At 37.0% G+C, this 24347-nt stretch overlaps 2 protein-coding genes across 2 annotated transcripts; one reads left to right on the top strand and one right to left on the bottom strand.

Moving 5' to 3' along the window:
- Window positions 1-1318: 1318 nt before the first annotated feature.
- On the bottom strand, window positions 1319-9518 carry LOC110054053 (uncharacterized). Its single transcript, XM_089273408.1, has 9 exons — window positions 9332-9518; window positions 7125-7304; window positions 6615-6735; window positions 5793-5853; window positions 5024-5139; window positions 4284-4321; window positions 3805-3850; window positions 3202-3309; window positions 1319-1706 (listed from the first exon to the last, which is right to left on the bottom strand). Exons 1-9 carry the CDS (start codon window positions 9425-9427, stop codon window positions 1537-1539), a joined length of 936 nt encoding a protein of 311 aa, XP_089129534.1. The 5' UTR covers window positions 9428-9518; the 3' UTR covers window positions 1319-1536.
- Window positions 9519-9531: 13 nt separating this feature from the next.
- Window positions 9532-24162, top strand: LOC110054043 (uncharacterized). Its single transcript, XM_089273401.1, has 20 exons — window positions 9532-9660; window positions 9805-9854; window positions 10333-10373; window positions 11187-11466; window positions 12153-12201; window positions 13618-13690; window positions 14275-14317; window positions 14574-14623; window positions 14856-14966; window positions 16236-16388; window positions 16681-16753; window positions 17609-17670; window positions 18289-18437; window positions 19267-19366; window positions 19614-19775; window positions 20169-20237; window positions 20662-20728; window positions 21032-21897; window positions 22475-22543; window positions 22988-24162. Coding segments are annotated over exons 1-20 (2514 nt in total). The 5' UTR covers window positions 9532-9658; the 3' UTR covers window positions 23033-24162.
- Window positions 24163-24347: the final 185 nt, after the last annotated feature.

Below are 24347 nucleotides of genomic sequence, written 5' to 3'. Positions count from 1 at the left end.
ACTACTAAAACCCTTATTTTTAGAGCGTTCGTTTAGTTATATGTTTTCTAGTTAATGATCATTTTCAGAATCATTTAATTTGATTCACTATGAAAAGGGATAGGTCAAAGTCATTTCTTGTCATTTAAATAAAAGTCTACTTTAAATCAACTTCAAGATATAAAAGTTAATCTTTTCAGCCAGGGATGAAACACACCCAAGCCCTTATTCATAATTGAAACCAAACCACTAACAGCTTATTTATTGTTAATAAAGTAAAACCTTGTACCAACTCTACTCAAACTTGTCCCATAAAAATCTGGAGGTGGGACATATCTCTTGTACTGTTGTTCTCTGGAGATATCGTGTCTCTATTAGACCAACCTGGAAACTTTTGTCGAATCGAGAAGTGACATAACCTTGTAAAAACGTCTACGCTAATAAAAACAAGGAAAGAACCTTATATAATTCTCATGCATTTCATAGCATTCTAGTCTCAATTCATTATTAAGCAGGCTTATATCGAGATTCTCTTTGTCAACAACGTCCGGCTTTCTCAACTCATTTCTGGCACATGTTGTAACACCCGTAATCACTAAATCCTAATAATTAAAACCCCAAATCACAGCAACCCTTCATTCAGCAGTATTCTACAATTTCAAATAAAAGTTAGAAATTCATGCAAGATGTCCAGTAACATTACGGTTAAGAAATTATCGCGCGGTGCGAAAATCATAAAACCAATTTTTTTTTCTGTTTTTGCGTTTTTCTCTGGCGGTCATTCACTTGAAACCTCTTAAGCAACCTTTGTGTTTGCGAACAACCCATTAGACGTCAAACCTTTTTGTTCGCTGGTTACCGAATGAAGATCTCGTGGTCTTTGAGAGGAGAAACACGACTATTGAGCAACATATCAGATCGGTTATGATGATAATCGTCTTACTAGTAGGGCGCTTTCGGTTTTTAGAAAAAAACGAACTGAAGCGGTCTGTGGTTTTGAAGGGACAAAATATGGCGGTTGAAATTTAGACCCTCGATTCAGTTTCCGAGAATTGTGGAAGGACAGTTTGAATTCATGGGAAACGTGATCCCCTTTCCCCTCTTTTCAAGATCAGACTGTGAATCCGAGTTTTTTTTATATAAGCCGGGTTTGCCGTCGATCAAAGACAACGACTAAGAGTAGTCCAACAGTTTTCGTAGACACCACAAAGGAGTGCAGTTTAAAGCCTAGACTGCTGGGTATTTTAGCGCAAATAAAAAAAAAGTCCCTTTCAAGGTAGCGTAATAAAGAACCGACGATTCACATTAAACCAGTAACAATTTCAACATCGAGTCTAACTTTTAAACACACAGTTACTAAATACTTTATTTCATTAAAAATTTTACATGCAGTTACATGGCAATAATTTTAGATACAAAGGTCTGGCAAACGTAATACCCAAATAATAATAAATATAGACAAGCCAATAAAATGAAATTGAATCTCTTTCTAAACAAAGTAAAATAGATGCTGGCTATTTTTCTTTTACAAAATTACCGCGCTTCATGACTTCGCTATCAACAATCACCACAGCCATTAGTGTCAGTGATGTCTACCTGAGTGCCAGCTTCATCTGCCTGTTCCCATGGTGGAGGGGCTTGCCCATCACATCTCTTGAGCGCAAATTTGTAAACTAAAAAGCCACTTAATCCACGGGCTTGCCAATATTTCACCACTGAGTAAAGGCCTGAAATGGATAACGAAAAACAGGCAAAAATATTAGGGTGATTGCTTTAAACGGGCAACTTACGAAACTTGGAAGAAAACTGACCAATAAAAACCACAATGGATGGAATCTCTGTCGTAAACAGACCAATGACGTTGGAACTTTCAGAAAGGTTCAATAACAAAACTTAAAGCCAATCGAAGACCAAGATGTTTTACTTGAATTTGCATCGTATATATTGACTCCTCTATAGTGTATAGACGCACAGATCCCGTTCAGGCTAGCGGCCAAGTATCATAATTCTAACTTTACCCAAATAATTCAGTTTAAAAATTGTTTTGTCACCCGTCACACCTAAACCGTTCAAAACTGTTCAAAATCTCGGAACGAAATAACCCAATCAAAACCGACAGTTTTCTGAGGGGAAGTCATAACTGTGTTTAGTTTCAAATGTGTTGTAGCGGTGAAGACGAAAATGGTTAGTGCCGCTCCCATGACTCGAGCTAATAGGGAGTTTAAGGAACCACGACGGCGACGCCGAGGACAACGTCGATTAAAAAATGAATTTATATTTTACCTATGATTAACGGATCTCGCGGTACTCTCAAGTCATTTCCTATGTTTATCACTGTCAAAACTACCACAAAAGTAAAACTAAAACACAGCGATAAATTTGAAATATAAATTTGAAAAATTAGCCGTTGTGGTTCACGTTCCCTAGACAACGCAGAATTTGGCCATTTCACGTTGTTGTTTTGCAGAGGACGGCAAAGGAATGTACCAGAAATTATAACGCACGTGCAAAGCCATTGTCCTCCTCATTAAACCTTTTGTTTAGTGACGTTCCCGTTGCCGTTGCCGTCGTGGTTTTCTTAAATTCCCTAATGCCTTTTAGGCTGACTTCGCGAAAGACTGCCAGCAGTCTAATTTTGATATAAAACTATTGTTTGTATTCTTCAAGTATTTGTAATATGTGGAGAGCAAGCAGCAGGTGCGTTGATTGAGTCTGACCAAGTCTGACGCAAACAAACAGCGCCCGTGGACATGTCGACCGACCCTGAATAGAACGAAATAACGACAGTTCTCATTTTTGATGCTGATTTTGTAGATCATGCACTTTGCCTTTTGTAAATAAGCGTAATTATGAGTTATCTGCAGTCTGTTATATTTGCCGAGCTGCTGTGTGCAATGTTGAGTACACCATATTGTAGCTTGTTGTTCTTCACAAAGAATGACCTTAAAGTCACTGGTCTGGAACATGGATAATATTATTGGGAGTGACCAGGCCGAGCGGGAAGCTGCCACGTGAAAGATTTAGGAATGCTGTAAAGATGAAAGCATTCCGGCAATAGCACTGCCCTTAGAGTCAACTAGCTCTTGTCAGTATGTCTGTTTTGTAAGTCTGATTGGTATCTTTAGGGGTCAAATACACCTTGAGCTGCACCTAGATTGACAATTCAACTTTTCCAACAAGCATCCCCGGCCATTTCAAATGGCATTCCTTGCTGGTCCTTACCATCATATCTATATCCTTCTTCTGGAGCGAAGGGACTTTTTGACTTGTATCCTCTGATAACTCGTACAGGTCTACCATTTTCAACATTTTTACTCAGTGCTAAATTTCCTGTTTGATCAAGAAATGATTAACAATTCAATACAGTTTACTTAAGATCACTTCTCCAGTTCACAAAATAAACAAACCAGGAAATATTTCTGGTAAAAGGAGCTCGCAGCAGAATATTATTACACTGTGCTGTACAGGGGTACAACGGTTCTTTCACTTTCAATGTTTTCAACCCTTTTTTCGATAGTTTCCACAAATTTGAACACTATACCTACAACAATTGGCACATTGAAATAAAACACGGTCCTAAGCTAAAACTGAGCCATGTGTTATGCTTACACCAGAAAAGTCTCTAGGCAAAGCTGCTATGGTGTGTGCCTGTTCAACTCAAATTATTATTCCACAAAAACAGTTGTCAAAATACACATACGAGTCCACTATATTCTTGAGAATCTGTTAAAACACATTTTGTATGCAGGCGAAACTCAAAAATATTTTCTCAGCAGTAGAGAGTACATGTGTCACTTATAACTAAAACATGCACGTTTCACGCACCTCTGGTTAGAGTTTGATCCTTGGATTGAGGCGCGGTCCGTAAATTCTGTTGATTACAAAAAAGAACCAAAAATTTAATAACAATAATTATTAGATAAAAATAAACTGGCGGTAATTAGCTCAGTACTATGAAAGCTTCTGCTATTGATAAGATCAAAAAACTATGCCTTAATTCAAAGCCAAAAATTCTGTTTAGATTGTTGAACTTATTACCACACTTCCATACCTTTCTACTTTTTAGCAATTATTAAGTTAAAATATTGTTGCATATTTAAAAATAGTTTAGCAAGTTTTTTTTTCAATATCAAACTACAGTCAGACAGTGTAAAGCACTTGATTTAGAACTGAATGTCACCTAGGTATCAACTGAATTAACAAAAAGCCAAACAAAACTTAGAGCATGGGCATATTTGATGATTAAACCGCATAGCTAACTTTAATATGTGTAATTAAATTGAGATTCATAAAAATAACAGTACCTTGGGGTTAGCTTTTGTACCCTTCAAATCTCTTCCACCTAAAAACAACAAAACATTCTGGTTTTCCTGTTCATCTTTTCCATACTACTCACAAAACTAACAACTACTGACATACAACAGTAATTACAGTACCAATCTTGTTGCAGCTATATACATATACACTGTGCATAGTTATTTAACATTCGTATAGGTGATCATACGGTTTCGAGTTCAATTTGGAATTAATATTATTTGTACAAGCAAGTTTTTAAAAAGCTGAAACTGCATGAGCCGTTTTGGCGAGTGTAATTTCAGCTTTTTTGAAAACTCACAAGTGCTAATTAATTCCAAATTGAACGAGAAAAACCATATGATTACTTTTTAATAATATAAACATGAAAAAATTCGCATGGAGGAAATGCCGGAAGATCTTTCTTGAAGCCATGTTTTCTCATTTGAGAAAACCTTTTTCAAAGTTGCTGCACTAAATTTTTGTCATCAGTTTATGTGATATCATTGGCTTGGAAAATTTCCTATTTTCTTTCAGCCAAACATAGTCTAGAATTACGATGTGCAATTTGCACTGGTGTTATACTTGAACTGCACTGCTCTCAGCTGATCAGAATCAAGTAATTTTTTCATATATATTATTAAGTAAACTAATCATCACAGCCACATCATCGTGCATTCCATAGGGATAAATCCAGTTGAATAGCACAACTGATATCGTGGGTGAAGAAATCACAACATGTTAACTGTACCTTCTCCAGTGTATGTGAAACAGACTCCATAATCAAGATCATCCTCATATCCTCCAGAGAGAGCTAATGAGTAGCATCCTTCAACATCACTTCCATGAATACCAGCCACTGTTGGCCTATAAAAATTGAATAATTTATTTTAACTTACAGCTTTTCTCAGACTGTCCGTAACCTTACAGCTAGTATATGGCTTTATGAGATTAAAGGATTTTCATCCCATTGGTGTGTTCAGCTTCATCTTTTGATGCCTGTTAGCCTGCCAGAAGGCTCTCTAATTTGGTTTTTGCATGAGTGGCTGCAATTTACCTTTATTTGTTATGTCAGGGAGGAGTTTACATTTGGGTTTCAAGTGTTTGTTTCCTTAATAGGCCACTTTCAGTATATTAATATTCTAACATGGCTCTCTGAGCTTTCAGGACAAAGTTGTAATTTCTCCAAGTTTCTTTTGTCCCTCCTGATTACCAAGAGACTTGTATACAAAGAAAACACCACCAAAATAATATGGAAGTTTGTCCTGAAAGCCTCAGGGCCATGTTAGTCAAGAATATTGGCAATATATATCAAACATGGCCTATTGTACCCTCTTGTTCCCAAGAAGATAAGCACTTCTGAATATACAGCTATAGATGTTGATTTCATCACCTCATTTTGAGAAGTTCTTTCTAGACTGCTTATAAGCCCACCCAAAGCCCCTTGTGAAATATGTATAACCCGGGGTTTATAACCAGTCAGAATTTTACTGTAGTTATGTGTAAAACAAATGTCCAACCTGTGAACACCATCAATGCAGCAGGCTAGCCTTGTGCTCCATAATGTTCCTACAGGAGAACCTAACCACAAAACAGATCAATGAGAAAATCACAGGGAGTCTTACTATGCAAGCGTTTTGATCTCTACATGTACAGAGGGGAAAAGAACACACACAAAAAAATGCAATATGAAACGCCATCACAGCCACATGGGTCTCAGCGGTTTAAGTTTACCTCTTCATTCCCTGGAAAAACACCCATTTCCATGTTTTCTAAGACGTTTCTATGATTTGACCAATCAAAGTCTTAGAAATGCAGAAATGGATCCATTGCCATAGTTACATAGTATTATTTATTTTCTGGGGGCAGCATGTCACTGTTTGATTGCCACAGTTATTACACATTAACATAATTGTATATTTAAAAATTAAAATATCTCTATTTTTCCTGCCAGCAGTATGTTACTATGTCAACCTCTTCCTCTCATATCTCTTGGATTTTTTTTGTTTAGTCATCTCAAACAGAACACATTACTGCCACTTTTCAATAACATGTGAACTCTGTAGTCAAAACTTAACAAATTAATGCAACTTTGGCCGCCATCATTAGCAAACAGCCAAATCATCAAGAAAATCTAAGGGGGTTATGCTTAATCCATTCAGTACCTTATGTAAGGAGTGTTTCTGTAAGGACTGAATGTATACTCAAAAGAAAAAATATCGAGGTAGTAGTACAGCAAGCACTACTAGCATTGGTGTGACACAGAATTACGTTCAGGACTTATAATAATTAATACTATATACTTTGTCATCTACCAATCCTGTTAACTATACAGAATGTACCTGGTATTTCTCCAAAAACATTTTCCCTGTTTTTTGGTGCTCTCAAGGGCCTCTTGTAGTCCTCATCCTCATCACCATCATCAAAGTTGTTATAATTCTGTTCTTGATACTCATTGGGTTCCTGATCCACAAAAACGATACATGCACAAAAAAATGTTGAGTATATAGACAGCAGATCAGATCTTTTGAAATGGTGCAAAAACAAGTGTCTGTCTATCAGTAGTGCACAGTAAAAGTGAACCAGATATGTTTGGCCTTTTAGAGGGGTCCTTGTCTTATTGGGGGCAATGATGGTGAAGCTCTGTGCTGACAGACCCAAAGCCAGAGTAACTCATTTTCTCATGAGCAACTCGATCATTGTCCCAAAGATTTTGCCCAGTTTTTTTTTGTGTGATCTAGCTGTCTCTAATAAATTATCCCAATGAAATTGAATCACATTAAATTTGCAAATGTTTAAGTAAGCAGGCTACACTGTAACTCATACTGTTGAATTATCAAGTTCTAGTTAACCTGTCCTTTGAGCCGGCGTGATGATCTCCGAAGTCTAATTCGATATTGTAAATCTTGATGCTCAGTACTAATGGGTTCGTCATCAGTTGCCAAATCTTTGACCTTTGCCTCCTGTCGCTTTCGCTTCACTCCAGTAGTTAGTGCTGGCTTCTTTATCACAGGTTTTGCAACAAACTGACCCTGAAAAAATACTACACATCAGCACATGTATGCTCTTCCAGGGAAATAAGGAAAATATAGTTTTGAAAATACAGTTTAACCTCTAGGTGGCCACCCCTTATTAAGTGGCCAGTTAGCAAAGCCCCAAACTTACATAATTTATATTGTCAGTAAAATACTGTAAAGAAAACTCCTTATACCCGGCCAGTATATTATCTTTTAACCCCTTTTAAGCGACTACCCAAAATAAAATACACCTTGTACAGCTTTCTTTTGGACAAGGTGATGATAGATAAGAGTCCGAAATCGAAAGTGATGACTGATGAAAGCATTCAAACACATGTTTATTATGATTGTCTTGACAAGATCTACATTCACCTAGCAACTAACCTGATGGTAGAAAAATTTGTGATGGTGATTTTTGAAGGAGGTAGTATTTTCATGACAAGTGTATGAGGAAAAAAGTGATAGGCTTTATTATGTGCAACAATAGTCACAAGCCTTCAAGAATTGTTTGTATTTGAATCAATTGACATTTCTACTTAGCCTCATGAATGCTAATTCCTGCAACCCTGATTGAGCCGCCAACCCTTTTTAAAAGTGTTCACCTCCCATTTTCCCCTCAGTGGCCACTTAATAGGGGTTCAACTGTGTATATGAAAAAGCCAAATATGTTTTCTTAATGAAATAAATAACTTTAAATATAATGAAAAACAATTCCCGGTTTATATATTGAATAATTTGCCAGCACAGCAATGCGTGATTCCAGAAAATATCCATAACTATACCACAACGGCTTTTTAGAATTCAGAGGGCAAGAGGGGTTCTTTGAAATGGAAATCCAAAGGCATGGGGGTACTTATGATTGGAATTTGGAGGGCATGGGAGGGGGGGGGGGGGTCGCTGGGGAGACAGACAAGAATGTGAATGTACGAACAAAGTGATGACACTGCTGATGACTGCAAAAGCAAGATACAAGACAAGCATCAATCAAGGCCAGAGGCATTAAAGTTGATAAACTTCCTGTCAGAAAATTTAATTGTTTGCAACGAATGCCGACCTGCCATGTTTGTTTACTATATGCCAGTGATACATATTTATAAAGAAACTGCTGTAATGACGTCTGATTGAGGGAATGTTGTTTGTAAATTAGGTAACGTAAATTAGGCAGGATTTACCCGTCAATGTTCTAATTTCCATAGTAATTAACACACAAAACAATTGAAATTTCTTCACTAGTTTAGTAAAAAACCAGTTGCAAAATTGCTACTAAAGAGAAGGAAGTTTTAGTGCTGAACATTTAGTCACGAATGCATGCGATCGTACTGGTTGTAATTTCGAGCCCTGTAGACAATTGTTTGACGGAAAATTATTAGCAAAAACTCCTGGGAAGATGGAAGTCATAGGGAGTCAAACAAGGAATTCCAGAGGGTTGAAGTCAAATTGGAAATCCAGAAGGAGTTAACGCTTTTGGAATTCAGAGGGCGTGGGAGAGTAGACTAGAGCATTTTGGAATTCCCTAAGGCAAAGGGGGAGGGGGGGGAGGGGAGAGGTTAAAATATTCATGCCGCCCATGGTAGGGTATAGATATTTTCTGGAATCTCCCAATTCTACCAGGACAGGCTAACCTCTTCCAGGCGTTCAGTTAGTTTGGGCCTCTCTTTCCTGTCTTTTGCTCCACCATTTTCTCACGCTGCACCCCAACTAACTGAATGCCAAGAAGAGGCTAAGAACAAGCAAGTGCACGTGGATAAGTGTTCAAATGATGGTTAATAAATTAAGCATCATGGTGGTGTCCATCAATATTGAACACTCCCAAACTACAGCAAAATAAGAGCCACCGCTTACAAGTTTTTCGCCACCAACAAAAATTTAATATGGAACCCCCTAAGCGAGACCAGAGACACTAATTTCCACCCCTGCATCCTTTTCTGATTGTTTAATTAGTGAAGCGCATTAAGACCATGCTGTCAGCTTACACATCTTCACTCACATGTGTGGCATTACTCTGCATTATACTCACTGCGGGTCACAGCAGGGACACTAACCTTAAATTTGTCAAGTCCTAAACCTGCCAGTATCTTCTTGTTTTCAGCAATATTCTTTTGCCTCTGTAACTCATACTCGCTTACGTGCCCGTTCATACTTGAAACTGAAGATCCTGATGCAAATACTTCGCGCTTCGGTATGCAGCATGATCCAAGCCTTAGTATATTTAAATTGTCTGTACACCACGTATACATATATACCTATCAAACCTCTGACATTGAGAACGAAGGCTCCTACAAAATGGCGGAATGGGTAAACAGAACCAAACAAATCAAATTATTTTCTTGTTGGATCTAACCATTTTGTATTGACAAACTGAACAAAAAATGTAAGGGATTTCTTAAAGGAGCTGTTGCTTGATGTTAGAAATAGTGTGCCCTTGTTGCCGTGTCTGAAATTGACTTTCAAGCTTTGATTCAGCTTATTCCCATGACGATGGATGGGACTTAAAACATTCTGGTTTCTTTTTCAGGCTAAAAGTCAACACTAATAATGGGAAGCTTGATATCGTTTTAAATGAAGGTTAGTAGAATGACTCTTAATTATTTATATAATGCTAAAGTATAATTTGAGTCTGTACGAGTTTACATAAAGTCTGATGAGGTTGACCACGTTGACTAAGAGTTATAGTTAGATCCCATGCGGGACCTAGCTGAAAATTATCCAATATGATAGATTAATGTAAAATAACTCATAAAACAGTTAGTGTGCAACAAACAACCATCTAAACATCTAAATGTACGCCAGTAGTTGCTTAATTAATTAAAAAGCGAAACGTAACAGTCGCTTGAGGCAATATAAGCGAGAGTGACTCAAGCTTTAATTTATCGTCTTTTAGAGGAGATTCTCAAATTTATTTGTAGGACTGGTATTATATATGGTTCAAACCATGTGATACTGTACTAGCCAGCACATGTACTTGTAACTAACATATCATGCCATAGTTAAGAGACTTATTCTCACAGCTGCTATTTCCATCAACAATTATCTCCTATTTTAGAGAACGTATTCAAAACTGAAACAAAGAATCGAGTTGTTAAGGTAAGACTTCAATAATTACAGTGCAGGTTTGCAGCCTGTGTTGAATACAGACCAACATGATATATATAGGGCCAGGACAAGGGCACAGTACACTATTAAATACAAATGTATGGAAATATTGTCCCTCATATAATTCTCAGCCTGTGTAGCTGATGGAATATCGTGTGAGTGTTTTACCAGTGGTAAAGCGGTAAGGAGAATATAGGGTAGTCAAGTTTAACTCCTGTCTGCTCAAATTCTTGGGTTTGTTGAATTAACTTTTTGCTAGACTAAGTGAACAGTATACTTCAGATTCAGGCTGAGAGTGGTGTACCATGTAGTGATGTATTCTTTCTTGACCTCCAAATAACTATGCGGTTGGGAATTTGTATTTTTTTCACTTTCAAATGGCATATTGAACTGAGGAAATTAATATATTGTCGAGATGCAACTGACTATCTAGTTAGTAAAAAAGAAAAAAAGGAATAAGCCTATTCAATAAATTAAAAAAGTTGTTTTGATCACGTTCTAACTGCAACAGTTGCACAGACCACAACACAAAAACTCTCACAATGGCTGATTCAATTGCCTAAACAAAGCTGAGAAAAGAGCATTCAAAAACTATAAGAAGTGATTGAGGTAGGCGAAAGTAATTCCCCCCACATCTTTAGTGCTCATAAAAGTTACCTCACATCTTTGTTGCTCACATTTACTGCTCTGCTATGGAAGCAAAGAATTTGAGCATGAAATCCTGCCAGCTACGGAGTCTTTTTATTTTCCCTGCTTTTATTTATTTCCATTGGTTGAACTGTTCTCTTGTCATGATTGTTCTAGGGAAGACAAAGCTCCAAAGGGTTCTCTTCTCAAGCACGCACTCTACCTCCAAAAGCAAACCGTGTGAAACAAAATGAAAAAACCAGGTCTGTACCCAAGCCACAGAAAAAGGATGCCAATGATACCAGACTGGCAAAAAATCAAACAACAACAAAGGGCCAAGCTTCAGAAGATGCCAGTTTTCTGACAAAGGATCAACTGTCAAAAATCCTGATGTCCTTGACATCTGCAGATGTACAGGCCTTAAACAGTACACCTGGCCATCAACAACATTCTCAAAGTATGATATTGATTAGGATTATGTAGCATTATTTATTTAACAGAGGTTCTGAGAATACCACAATACCGCCTTTCAAGATTAAAATTACTGATCAGAAATACCACAAGAAAAATTTTCTAATACTGCAATACCATAAACCTCAATGTCCCCCTCAATATGTAACCAATTGGTTATGATACACATTGTGATTTCAATGGGCTTAGACCTATAGCTGTGCCCAACTTTTAACTCTTGTTTTTAATGTTCCAAGGTGTTTTTTCTTTCTCAAATGAATGTTTGACCTGGGCAAAATTTTACATTTTCCTATTTTGCAAAAGGTCTGTCTTGCAGATTCTTATTTTATTTTGTATGACATGTTTTTGAAAATCAGTATCAGTTTGTAATCCCTGAAATTTTGAGGTACATGTAGGGTTGTAAGAACAAATTTTGAAAAAAAGCTACTAATACCCTTTGTGCCTAATGTTAAAAAAACTTGTAGTGCCCAGTCTTCCCTAAGAACTTGGTCATTCATTTTCACAGCTATTTATAACATGTTCATGTTTGCATAATTGCTCAAGTGCCACATAGCGTGGTTTAAGACTTCAGGATACAGTATTTAGAGACAGAAACAAAATCTTGTAGTAGTTTACAAACAATTTGATATCTAGGTATTATTTTGGTAATAAAATAAGCATCTTTACTTTCAGCACAACAAACAACAGTTTCTCAACCATTGACAAAAGTTGATCAAGAAAGGTATTGCCAGTACTTTAAAAGCTCCCTCGGGTTCTTGTTTATTCATGTCAAAATGATTCTAAAGTTGCTTTACAGTGTTTGGGGCCAGACGTCCAAGTCTGGTTGTCATCTTAATAGACCATTTTACAGTTGTCTGTTCAGTGACCTCGTCTTTGAATGGCAGTGAGGCTGTAGGCAACCTTGTTTTGACAAAGACCTCTTTTGATAAAGACCTTATATGAATGAAAGTCCACATTGGACATCATATCCTTATTATTGGTAAGCAAGTAATTTACTCAAGTTGACTAAGAAAATCTAAACCTCTATCATCTCAATTCATTGTTAAACTGAAATACATAGAATGCATTGAACATTATATCGCTTAGGAGAGAGATAGGATTGATTTTCATGAAAAGAAATAGAAAATCATAAGAAAATAAATCTTTACTAATTTATCATGTAGTAGCTATACTTTGTAAGCACTGTGGTGGCACGCGTAGCTAATAGTTCTGTAGGTAGGCTGAGCAATTTTTGTTATTTGTGGTGTAATAGTAGTGTAAGTACAAGCTCTGTAAGTAGGTTTATGAACATGTAGTTGTAGTAGCATAACTAAAACAGTAATGTAATGTAAAAAAAAAAAACCTCACTGCTTTTGGTATGTAAACAAGTTAGCACAACTAGTTAACTAGTTGGCATTTTAATGACAAAGCAGAGAGGTCTGTATCAAAGCAAGGTCACCTCCAGCCTCGCTTGCATTCATAGGCCAGGTAACTAAGCACACAACTGGGAAATGGCCTATTGATGCATATTGTTTTCTGCATGTATAATTATGCACTTACACTGTGAATATATTTACAGTGTATAAACCAGCAACCTGTAGACCACAATGGGTGTGCATGCATACATGTTGTAGACTAGTAATGAGACAGTAGGGCTGGTAACAAGTCCAAGAATGTATTTAGTCTGCAAGAACAATGTGATTTATTTAGTTCTCATTTCAGTCACTGGCCAAACAGTCAAAGGGGCTGTCAAAAAAGCAGCTCATGCCAATAAGAAATCTTGAGTGATGAGCAAGAGTTCACAAAACTTGTAAATAAATTTGTTTTCATGAAGTAATACATTACATGTATATATACCATGAAATTCTATGTTATGGAAATTTTTAGTTTCATTTGTGATTGTCTCCTTAAATGGCCAACAGGCTGGGAACAAATGTAGGAAGGGACAGCCAGATATCTTACATATTGCAACACTGTAGGAGCATACTGGATTAAGAAGCCAGCAAATGCAGATGGATTTCTTCTGGGGAAGAACACAAAACAAAATCTGTTCCATGTTTTCTTTTTTATAAGTGTACATTAAGTTTTTAAAATTCTTGCAAGTTATATGTATGACTGTTTCTGACTATAATGATGCCAAAATGTTTTACATCAACAGAACAGTGTTAAATGCATCAGAATCCAAAACCAAAGAAAGTTTATTTGAGGATACAGGTGCAAACCAAGAGCAGGTAATCTATGAACATCAAAAAAGGTAAAGTCTGCATGCGAGCCAAGTGGCCCATCAGGCTGGAGCTTATCCTGGTTCCTGTAGCATGAAGCGACTAGGAGTATTTCTACTCCCCCCTGGATGGGATGCTAGTCCATCGCAGGGTTACCCCCAGCATTAAGTTTGCCGGTACCCATTTATACACCTGGGTGGAGAGAGGCACTGTGAGAGTAAAGTGTCTTGCCCAAGAACACAACACAATGTCCTCGGTTAGGGCTCGAACCCGGACCGCTTGATCCGGAGACGAATGCACTAACCATGAGGCCACCGCGCCTCCCCATGAACATCAAGAGTGTCTTTTTACTTTTCATATGATTTATTTAATATTTATTTAATATATATTACCTAGTACTAAACTGGGTTGCATGAGACAAGTTTTGGGTATTTAGCTTAAAAAAAAGTAATTGGGGACACTATTTACACATTGAAATAAATAAATAAGTAAATAAATAAATATTAAACAAATAAATAAATAAATAAATAAACACAAAAGTACAAAAACAAAGGTAGTCTTACCCAATCATAAATGTTCCTTTTCTTATGCAGGCCAACATTTCCAAAAAGAATTTTCAGTGGAAGAAGGAGCTAGGTAATACATGTTTTTGAACACTCAGATGTTATCCAGCACACCTGTAGCTAATGCAATGATGTAATCATGGTAACTAAACTAAGTGGGAACTTGAAACAGGCAATAAAGAATAACAAGGCTGAGAGGACATCATGATGTGGACATTAAATTAGCTTAACTAGGTTAATAGTTCAAGTCATCGATAATAAATCTTTAGAGTGGAACAGAGGAAACTCAAGATAATGATATATTTTGTTGTTTTTACAATCTATGACAGATGAACAAGTAGCTCTGAAGCAGACACTGAAAGCTAAAAGAAGTTTACTTGTAAGTCAGTATTGAATTATGTAAGAATTATTAATTCTCATGTATGCAAGTTGTAGTTTACATGTTGTCTTTTGTTTCCAACGTTATTGGGAATAAAATAAATAGCTAATTAAAATTCACTGACAGATTAATTGCAGGAGATGAATTTCTAAAGTTGACATTGTATAATATTTACCCTTTTTTGTAAAAAATGACGTTAAAATGGATCATCCTTTCTTACATGATTGCTAAGCATAAAGAAGATGAGCATGAAGTGTATGACCCGTGGGGCAGACCAGGAGCAGGTGCTCCTATAAGGACCCAGTCTGGCAATGTTGTGGCCGACTACAAGAAAATGCATCAGGTAAACTGGACAGCATCTAAGAGATGACCTGTGCTTGGATAATCAATATGACCTTAGTTAAAATATTTTCATGTATGTACTACAAGTCACTGACATACTGTACATGATTTAGCAATGATTTTCAAAAAGAACAACGTTCTTCCAGGACATAATTATAAAAATTATTTTAGACATACAATGTCCATCATCAGTGGTTTTAGATCTGAAATAGTATTGTTTTATTTCATGAATAAGTTAGTTCAGAGGGCCAATAATTAAAATCAACTAATCAGATTGCTCCATTGCCTGTCCCATATTCTCTCAGTGTTGAACTGGGCACTGTCCTGAAAGGTCCGTTACGATCACCCTTGAAAATTGTTTGCTAATATTTTATGACTTGCATCTCTGAAAGAACTTGCTTTAAACACAAGCTAAGAGATTCCTTTTTCTTTCCGTTCTGGTTTGTTAAACATAAGACGCCAGTATACGCCTAGTCAGCTCCCAATCGGAATTGCGCACTTTTTTTTGTTGCCATGATTGTGGCATTTTTTTTCTAATTATAACATTTCAGCCACGTAATAAATCTCATAGTAACCAAGCTTGCAAGGGACCCTACTGGGAGAATATCGGCCCTCAGTCTTTTTTGTATGGACCTCGCTGTGCTCATTCTGTACTGTCAAGATCTTGGGCTGATATTGTCCCAGTACGGCCCTTGTGCTTGGTTAATAAGATCCATATCATTATTTGCTAATTAGACTTTAGCATTATAACTGATATCAATAAAAACATTATTGATGACAAAATTACTACGAGTAATTTTGTCATGTATGATAACCAAAATGATGTTAGCACACTTGCTGACTCCACTTTACACTTTCATGCAGTAATGACTTTTTTCTTAGTATATTTTATTGCCCAAGTTCAAAGAGTACAGGCTATAATTGACTGAATTTCTGAAATAACATGTATAGAGCAAGCAAGACTTAAAATTCACCCTACATTAACAACTGAGGTGGCTGGTGGTTTTCTGGAGGTCTCCTCACTGCCTTTTGTTGATTATTGTTATTTTTTCTATTCATGATGTGGCAAATAAAAAGGTGATAATGATGTTGAGTTTTGAACAGTTTACAGACTGAGGTTCTTTTTTAAATACAGTAATTTTCCAATATACTGTGCTTTTAAAAACTGTGATTTTCACAATTATGCAGGCCAAATTGACAAGCAAAAATGTTTACAATGATGTAAACGGATTTTCTCTGAGTCATTTAACCTAAACCTAATTTATTTCAGGACATTTCATCCAAGAATGATGCAAATATGACATCAGTTTCAGCATTTGATCTCAGGTCCAAACATGCAATACCGACAACTTCACAGAGCAGTAACACACATGATGTCATCACAACTACCCCTGTAGCCATGAGAAGTTCATTTGCTGTTGGGGTGAGAAGGGTTTCATATAAAGTTACATTGCTTTAGTTATTGGTGCGACATAATATTGTACACTTGAAAAATAAACATCATAAAATGTGGACAGCATTCATGTACTCTATTGTTATGTCCATCTATCATGCACACTTTTTGTCTGTATATTTACCCATTCATCTCTCTGTCTGTCTTTATTAGTCCATCTCTACATCCATTTGCTGTCCATCTGTCTAGCAATCATCATTTCACTGTGTGCTATTAGTAATGCTTGCCTTCATGATTTTCTCCTTAATATTTCTCTTGTTAGGCTCCAGGAGTTGTAAAATATGAAACTTACCAGTCTAAACTTGATGAAAAGAAAAAATGGCTGCAAGATCTTGGTATGCGTAGAGGCAGATGATTTTGTCCCCCATTCTATTTTAACTGCACTCAAGGAGATTTACTTATTAAGTCGTCATATGTGGCAGTTGTTTCCAACTGAGTGAAGTTAAACCAAAGCAATCACAGTGACGAGTCATATATTTTTAATTAATGTTTCATTTGAGGATTACAGGTCAGTAAGAGTGCTAATCTCAGTACAAACAAACAAAAAACTAATAATTATGTGACTACCCCTGGTATTATAATTAACGATAGTTGATTTCTATGAGGTGATAGTTGATGAGGCCTTCAGCCTCATCAACTATCACCTCATAAAAATCTCGAGCTCATAATCTAACTGTTTTAGTAGAATTCTAACTGAAATAAACGTAAATAACAGTTTCTAATTATCTTTCTCCGCTTATTGAACTTTACGCTTTAACCAAATCGCACGCATTGAATTGTCCTTGGTAAATTTGTTATTGTTTACGTGCGTGCATCTGTTTTTTCAATAATTTCAAGTTTTTAATGTCAAAAAACCACTAATGGCCTTCTTTTAGTCTTGTCAGGAATTTAATTATCCAGTTACATCTAAACTTTCTTCCAAAACTTCAGAAAAACGAAAAAAATACTTCGCATTTTGTGGACGGTTGACAGCCACTGCACTTTAATGGCTGATAGTATACGAGTAGCTCAGCCAATCAGATTGCAGCATTTGAATTAGTATACTAGTAGGATTCTACTAATAATAAATAGTGTACAGTATAATAGAAATATTATAGAATTTTGATTGGATAATGAGAATCAAAACCAATTGTTAATAATTAAAAACCATCATATGTAATGAAATTAATAATGTTTTACTTGTCTGACAGAACAACAGATAAAAGAAAAGAAAGAAAGAGAGGCTCAAGAGAAAATGCAGCAATTACAAAAGGTATCTATAGATGTTTCTTTTAGCGTGTGGATTAATTCATGTTATATCATTCAGTAGTTCAACTGAGTTGAATCCAACTTCAGCTATTAGGACCATTGATCATTTCTAAAGGATTACACAAGTTTTGAAAAAAAAAATTTCAAAGTGTTCAATGGCCTTTGTAATGATAGTAATAACCCTGAGAAAATTCTTCTATGATCTTATAGGATTGCTTAGGATCTTAACTGCATGTAGGAATGGTATCTTATGGGATCCTATTCAAGATGCTATATAGAATCCTGTAAAATTGTGCAAAGATCCTTCAGCTCGCTGCAAAGGTCCTCATTAGGACCTTTAAAGGAATTTGGCAAGGACCTGGAAGATCTTTGCAATATCCTATAAGATCGTTGATGATCCAGGTGAGGATCCCAGAAGATTTTCACAAAGACCTACAAATTAAAGATCTTTAATTAATGCAGATCTTCAAAATCTAATTGCTTCTTTAGAAGATTTTTTAGCAGGGTCAATCACAACTGTATTTCTTTGTTAGATACTGTAGCTAAAGTTATCAATTCTAAAACTGATGATCTTGTTTTATATATAAATGTGTTTTATTGATGGTGGGTTGTTTATTAACAGGACGCTAAAGAAGAAAGCTGGAATAAAACACCAACCATTCCAAACGAGTCACCTCCTGTTCCTACTCAAGCTGTAGCCAGCAGTGCTGTCACAAAACGTCAATCGCCAATAAGTGCTGGAGCTTCAGTTGTACTTGAAAATAGTTTTAGGTAAAGTGTATTTGGTTTTATTTGTTTTTAAAGCAAGTTCTTGAGGACAGGGTGATCGTATAAGCCTGGTCCCTCCTTGTTGTTCAATATTACAGTTGCAATGCTAGGAATTGCTTCTTACCTTACGCGAATAAATATTAAATAAATGACAATATTGAGAGAGGAAGCCACATCAGCCTTCGCTGGTTTTCATGCGGGTGCTCTATCCTGGTCAAATTGGAATTTGAAGTGTTAGTTTTTGTGGAGGAAGGGAAACTAGAGAATCCAGAGAAAACCCTCAGAGCAAGGCGAGAACAACAACAAATTCAACCCACGTATGGCACCAGGCTGGCATCGAACCTGGGCCACATTAGTGGGACGCAGGCGCTCTCACCACTGTGCCGTCCCTACTCCCTTGCTTCTGATAAATAATACACCTTCTTATCACGTTGAAATGTTTCAAGTGTAACATTTAAGTTTTAAAAGTTTTGGGATTGTTATGCTTGCAGAACTCTTGTGACGTTACCTGTGGGGTGGAGGTGATGATTCCACATTCTTCCTCTGAATTACGTTTTTCTATCTTTTCCTTGATGCAAAATTCCGGTGAAGTTCTTGTGATTTGTTACTGTACGCGTTTCTCTTTTGAAAGCCTTAAAGTCAAGAAAGCGGATTGTGTTTACGACGAATCACCAGTGCAATGTTTCTATGAGATTGAGTGCCATTTTGACACTAAATTAAATTTCCCGAAACATGGCTCTGTCATTTTCGTAAAATTAAGTATCCTTTAAAGTCAGTGAGAATCATTGAGAAGTTGATTAGAGATTTGACTATAGTGATGTTTGTGTTACAGGGCTGGTAATTTTCATGCTCGAGGTCACGGATTGCAAAGTTTAGGTGACATGAACCAGGATGAACTTGAGAAAAAAAGATTGAAAACACTTGAACATCAGGTGATTAGCTTAGAGATATGGAAATATGTTTCAAAGTTCACTAGTTATCATTCTCTATTTGACAACGATGCCCTTGCAACTCTATGCCTTCATTTCAACGATTTTCTTACCTTTGTGTTTCGTATGTGCATGATGTTAATTATGCATGATAAAGAGTAATACCCAGTCTTGAAGACGTAAAACAACGCTTATTGATACCACTCAGGTCAGTTCTTTGTTTAAACCGAGTCTATTAAAATGTTTCTAGCGTGCGATTAAAGAACAAGTAGAGGAAAAGAGACGTCTAAAACAAGAGGAGAAAGAAAAAAGAATGAAAGAAGAGGCTGAGAAAGAAAAGGCTCTGACAGCAGAACGAGAAAGACTTCAAAAACAATATAGAGACGAACTTAAACTACGAGAGGAAAAAGAGGTCAGTTATCAATCCTAAAAAAATATACCAGTCCTTAAATAGGTGCTGGGTTTAAAATAAATGCCTCAGGGTGTATTGGAGCTAGTAATTATCACTTAATCACGAAAATGTCTTGGAAGTTATCAAGTCAGTGAAAGCATAGCTTGTCATCAAAGCTAATGATACTGCATGTGTCATAAGTTATGTAAGTCGCTTTTTGCATGATCGCTCATTCTACTTTTTCTAGAACTGGAGAAACATTTGAGAATATTTTCCCCTTTAAGTGCACAGCCTTTGATCTGGATTATATCGGGAACGGTACTTTGCGATGAAGTACTATTGTTAAGTACAATACAGGTGTAACTTTAGCTAATAGCTGTATGTTCGACTTTTTTTGTCTCTGCTATTTTCTAGGATGAAGCAAGGCGTCGTGCCGAGGCATTACAATTAAGTATTTTACAGGCACATGAGTCAGCCCAGCAGGTCAGATATCCAAACATAAACACGTCACTCATAAATCTCTCAATACTAAGATTACGAAAAGAATATGAGCTGATATATTGAAACAATTTCTGCCAGTAATAAGCAGCCGATCGTAAAGCATGTTCAAAGCCAAGCTAACGAACTAAGTTGTCTAGTACCTAATAATTGTGAATTGTAGAATACTCACTGTTTAGACCAGGCTCGACTATTTTCACCTTTTAATATCTGTCTTACGCTGCTCATTGCCTTAGGGCGCTGGATTCAAGAGCTGGTTCAAATCCTGCACCCTGCCCACCAATAACTGCATTTTTTTCTCGGTAGTCCCAACTCCTTGGCGTTCTTCGTAAATAGTCAACTGGTCTGAAGTCATTACCAGTTTTTTTTTAATTTCATTATAATAATGAATAACGCTTTCTTTGGTAAGGAAAAAGCTGCAAAAAGGATAAAGCACTTGGAGCTACATGGTCACGATGTATCTGGATTGAAATCACGTAAGTTAAGTATATAACTATCACGTTGGTATCTTCATGATGGCAAAATTAGTCAGTTATCATAGCAATACTGATAACGAGATGAAACATACTTTCATAACTACTTGGTAAGCCTTTTTTTGATGTCTTGTCGTCAAGCTGACGACAAGGTCACTGACAAATGTTTAACGATAGATAGAATGTTAAAGAAGGAAAGAAATGAAGTACTGTTGACCACCTTGTCATTCTAATACATGTACTAGTATGTTTCATAAAATGTGAAGCCTCTAATGTAGTAAAACTTTTCTCTGTTCATTCTTGAAGCTGGTATTGCCCCGGTGCAGCAACACATTGTTGCAGATACCTTGGCTGAGAATAAGGAGGCAGATTTCTCTAGTGCAGATTACAGACTCCATTACAGGCAGCCCAGTCCAAGGGGAACACAGCACAAGGAAGCACCGGCTAAAGCAGATGACAGACACGAACAGAAGGCTTCATTTGAATCAGAGTTAAAAGAAATAAGCTCAAAAATGTCCCTGGAATCAGAATGGGCAACTTCATCCCCTGTTTCCTCTCTACGAAACAATTCTCAAGCGAAGTCACACTTGTCTTCCCCATCACCTGGCAATAACGCAGGACACGTAAAAACCAGGTCAAGGTCGGAGAGAAGTCAAAGGAAGAAGCAAACATTTAAACAACGAAACAAGCGACAGTCTTCATTGGAAAACGTCAAGTATGGCCGTGATAGCCGACATCCTGAAGAGGAAACAGGGAGCGTGTCAGCAGTTCCCCCTCGTATAGAGGATGCCTTCATGATACCTTACACCAGAACGTCCAGTGCTACATTCTCTGCCGTTCCTGGTACTCCCTCAACTCCTGAAGGTGATACTGTTGGTTCCCGTAAAGATCTGGCCACTGTAAACAGAAATAAACCAGCACTTAAGAAACCACACTCAATGGTCACTCAAGCGAACCGAACTACAGCAACGAGCCTCAGCCAAAAAACCCTTGGAAGGCAACCTGTTAAAAGGGATAATAAGGTAGAAAAACCGTCAGGGAGTCCCAGAGGTACACAAAGGCTGGCTAAACAAGATCCTAAAAAGAGCGATCTTTCTAGAACGGTTGAAATACGGAAAGATAAACACGATAAAGCAAAGACACAAGAAAACTCTGATGTGTATTCAGTGCAGGTGAGCTAAACGTTATCTGTAGTCCTGAATTAAAGGTTTGGTTGGTATCCTTGGCTTTAAAATATAACATCAAGAGACAGGAGCAGTTATTCTAATTGGATCAGCAGGGAAGCTTGAAAATTTGCAGGACCTGTAGTCCTTTTTCCGTGCGCCTTTAAAAGTCATTACCCCTCTCCCTGAGTTGTTGATCATTACCTCAAACCATTATTTGGAGCTCAGTAACAGTGATGGTATTTTGAAATCTTTTGGCCATGCACAAAATTCGAAGGAAACTGGCCTGAAAATAGTAGTTTGTTAAGACAGAAAAACACCAAAGAGATGATAAACAAACCATAAAAAGAGCAAGGATGGTTAAGGATGGAAAAGGTTAACACGGATTACAAACGACGAACTAGAAAAATTGAGACTAAACCTTTCAAGATGACAAACTCTGACGTAGCTGTTTTGAGACGTTCTTTTTGAAGATAATTTGACTATTATCCTACTACCTAGCCAAAATAACAGACATTGGAGTACAATGTGCTTAAAAAAGTGGCCAGAGACAGAAGTCTTACCTAATATTAATGCTTTTGTTCAGGCTTCCCCAGACCGCTTGCCAACAGCACGCCAAGAGATGATTCTACAACAGCTTGCAGCACTTAGACAGGTGAGACACATATTGTGAAAGGACAGTGGGCATAGGTGTTGGAAATTCCTTGCTTCTCCTCCCTCCCCCCTCCCCTCCACCTCCCCGTCTCAATGTTGAGCTTTCAAACGTATTTACAACATTGCTGAGTTGAGTATGTTCAATCGTTTCGTCTTTTGGCAAGCATTCCAGGCTACTTTTGTTTAGCGACATAGTTGTCTGTCTTCCCCTAGATCTAACTACTTAGTGATGCTTAAGAGCCGGGATGTTAAGACCTTTCTCCGTTCAGCAGCTGTTTGTTTAGAGATGACAGTTTGAGCTTATTTGGTGAGAGATAACAAATCACCATTGCAAATTAGAAGGTAACATTTAAAGTTGAGGGTTATTTTATTACTATGAATGACTTCCGACAGAACCCTGATCAACTGTTGTATGTATTTAACGAGCGTGTTTGTTTTCTTCAAGGGGTTAATGTTGAAAGAACGAGAACTCCATCAAGGTGCTTTGTAAAGAGCAGACTGTACAACTAGGAAAAAGCAACTCGACTCAAGCGTAATGCAAGCCAATAATCCACAGTCAATAGCACAATCAGACAACATGCAAGTGTTCTTCAAAGAAGCGCCCACTCATCCTTAATAGCTGCCCCTCTCGCCTCTGCTGTCCAATGAGAGCCCAATCTTCGGGTATCATAGAAAATATACGCCTCGTCTCCATTTCCTCGTTTTTCTTTACGTCTCAGTTACGAGATCGAAAGGATTTTGAAACATTTCGACAGATATCAAAAAGTAATGAAATCCGGTTGTGTCGTCAACCCTCAAGTACTCTACTGCAAGATATCAAAACTTGAAAATAGCCTTCGGATTCCATGTGCTTGCAGAGTTCGTGCTATCTGTTCTGCTCTTTGAAAACGCTGTAAACTTGTAATGCGCAAGTAAGAATTCAGCTTTAGGATCCGTGCAACATGTTCTGTGTCTTTTGCTACAAACGCTTAACTGAAAAAAAGGCTCTAACTGGTTCACGTTAATAGTTCCCCCTCGTTAAGTTCTTTGCTGTCGTCCTTGGAATAAGTGCTCCTCCTCTTTACCCAAGGTTTTGCTTGAGAGAACATTTTTGATGACATTGCACAGGTTTTTAAACCAATCAGAGCTCAAGACCAAGCCGGCCAAAATACGGTCATATTTGTACATGAATGTATTCACTTTTGTTGGTGTTGAGGAAACATGTTTAGCTGACAATTTGTAGAATTAACATGGGACCTGTTTACAGCGCGAATCAGAAAGGAGTGAACTCTAGAATTATTTGACAAAATTTAGGCCTCATTTGAACTTTGGTCAGTATTGTTATTCGAAACTGTTACTGAAAATGTTATCCAAAGATTATTAATAAATAGTATAATAATATTATTTAATATTGGTTATCAATTATTAATAGTATTTAATTTATCCTTGTGGTTTGATCAATGTCAATGTCAAATCTAACTATTCGCGCTTTCCAGATTGGCATAGTAACGCAGTTGCAGTCAGTTCAAATCTGCTTCTTCAATTAAGGGAAAAAATAAACTATTTTAGCTATAAAACTAAAATGTAAATAACTAAAACTGAAATGTACATCAATATCAATAAAATGAAAAGTAGAACAGATCAATGTATTTATGGAATGGAAACTCAGTTCATTTAAAAGCCTTTCTGTAGGCATTCTGGGTTTTGGGCATTAGAGGTCGTAAAAAATTCGCCATTTCGTTTTATTTCAAACTTCTTGGTATAGTTTGATAGCCAGCTCCATAAGCTTTAATTTAAACAGTTTAAACCGGACGCGCCACATCGCT

The sequence above is a fragment of the Orbicella faveolata genome, unplaced genomic scaffold, assembly GCF_042242905.1.
Source record: "Orbicella faveolata isolate gen_17 unplaced genomic scaffold, um_ofav_v1 contig_35, whole genome shotgun sequence".
Lineage (NCBI taxonomy): Eukaryota > Metazoa > Cnidaria > Anthozoa > Scleractinia > Merulinidae > Orbicella > Orbicella faveolata.
This window is presented reverse-complemented; position numbering and strand designations above follow the sequence as displayed.

Excerpts from the sequence above, each read along its gene's own strand:
- LOC110054053 (XM_089273408.1), bottom strand. The coding sequence starts at position 9,427 with ATGAACGGGCACGTAAGCGAGTATGAGTTACAGAGGCAAAAGAATATT. Across the intron at positions 5,140-5,792 it reads TGCATTGATGGTGTTCACAG|GCCAACAGTGGCTGGTATTC; the intron begins GTTGGACATTTG and ends CAATTTTTATAG. Across the intron at positions 3,310-3,804 it reads GGATCAAACTCTAACCAGAG|GAAATTTAGCACTGAGTAAA; the intron begins GTGCGTGAAACG and ends TTGATCAAACAG.
- LOC110054043 (XM_089273401.1), top strand. Across the intron at positions 19,367-19,613 it reads TGAAAACACTTGAACATCAG|CGTGCGATTAAAGAACAAGT; the intron begins GTGATTAGCTTA and ends AAATGTTTCTAG. Across the intron at positions 22,544-22,987 it reads AGCTTGCAGCACTTAGACAG|GGGTTAATGTTGAAAGAACG; the intron begins GTGAGACACATA and ends GTTTTCTTCAAG.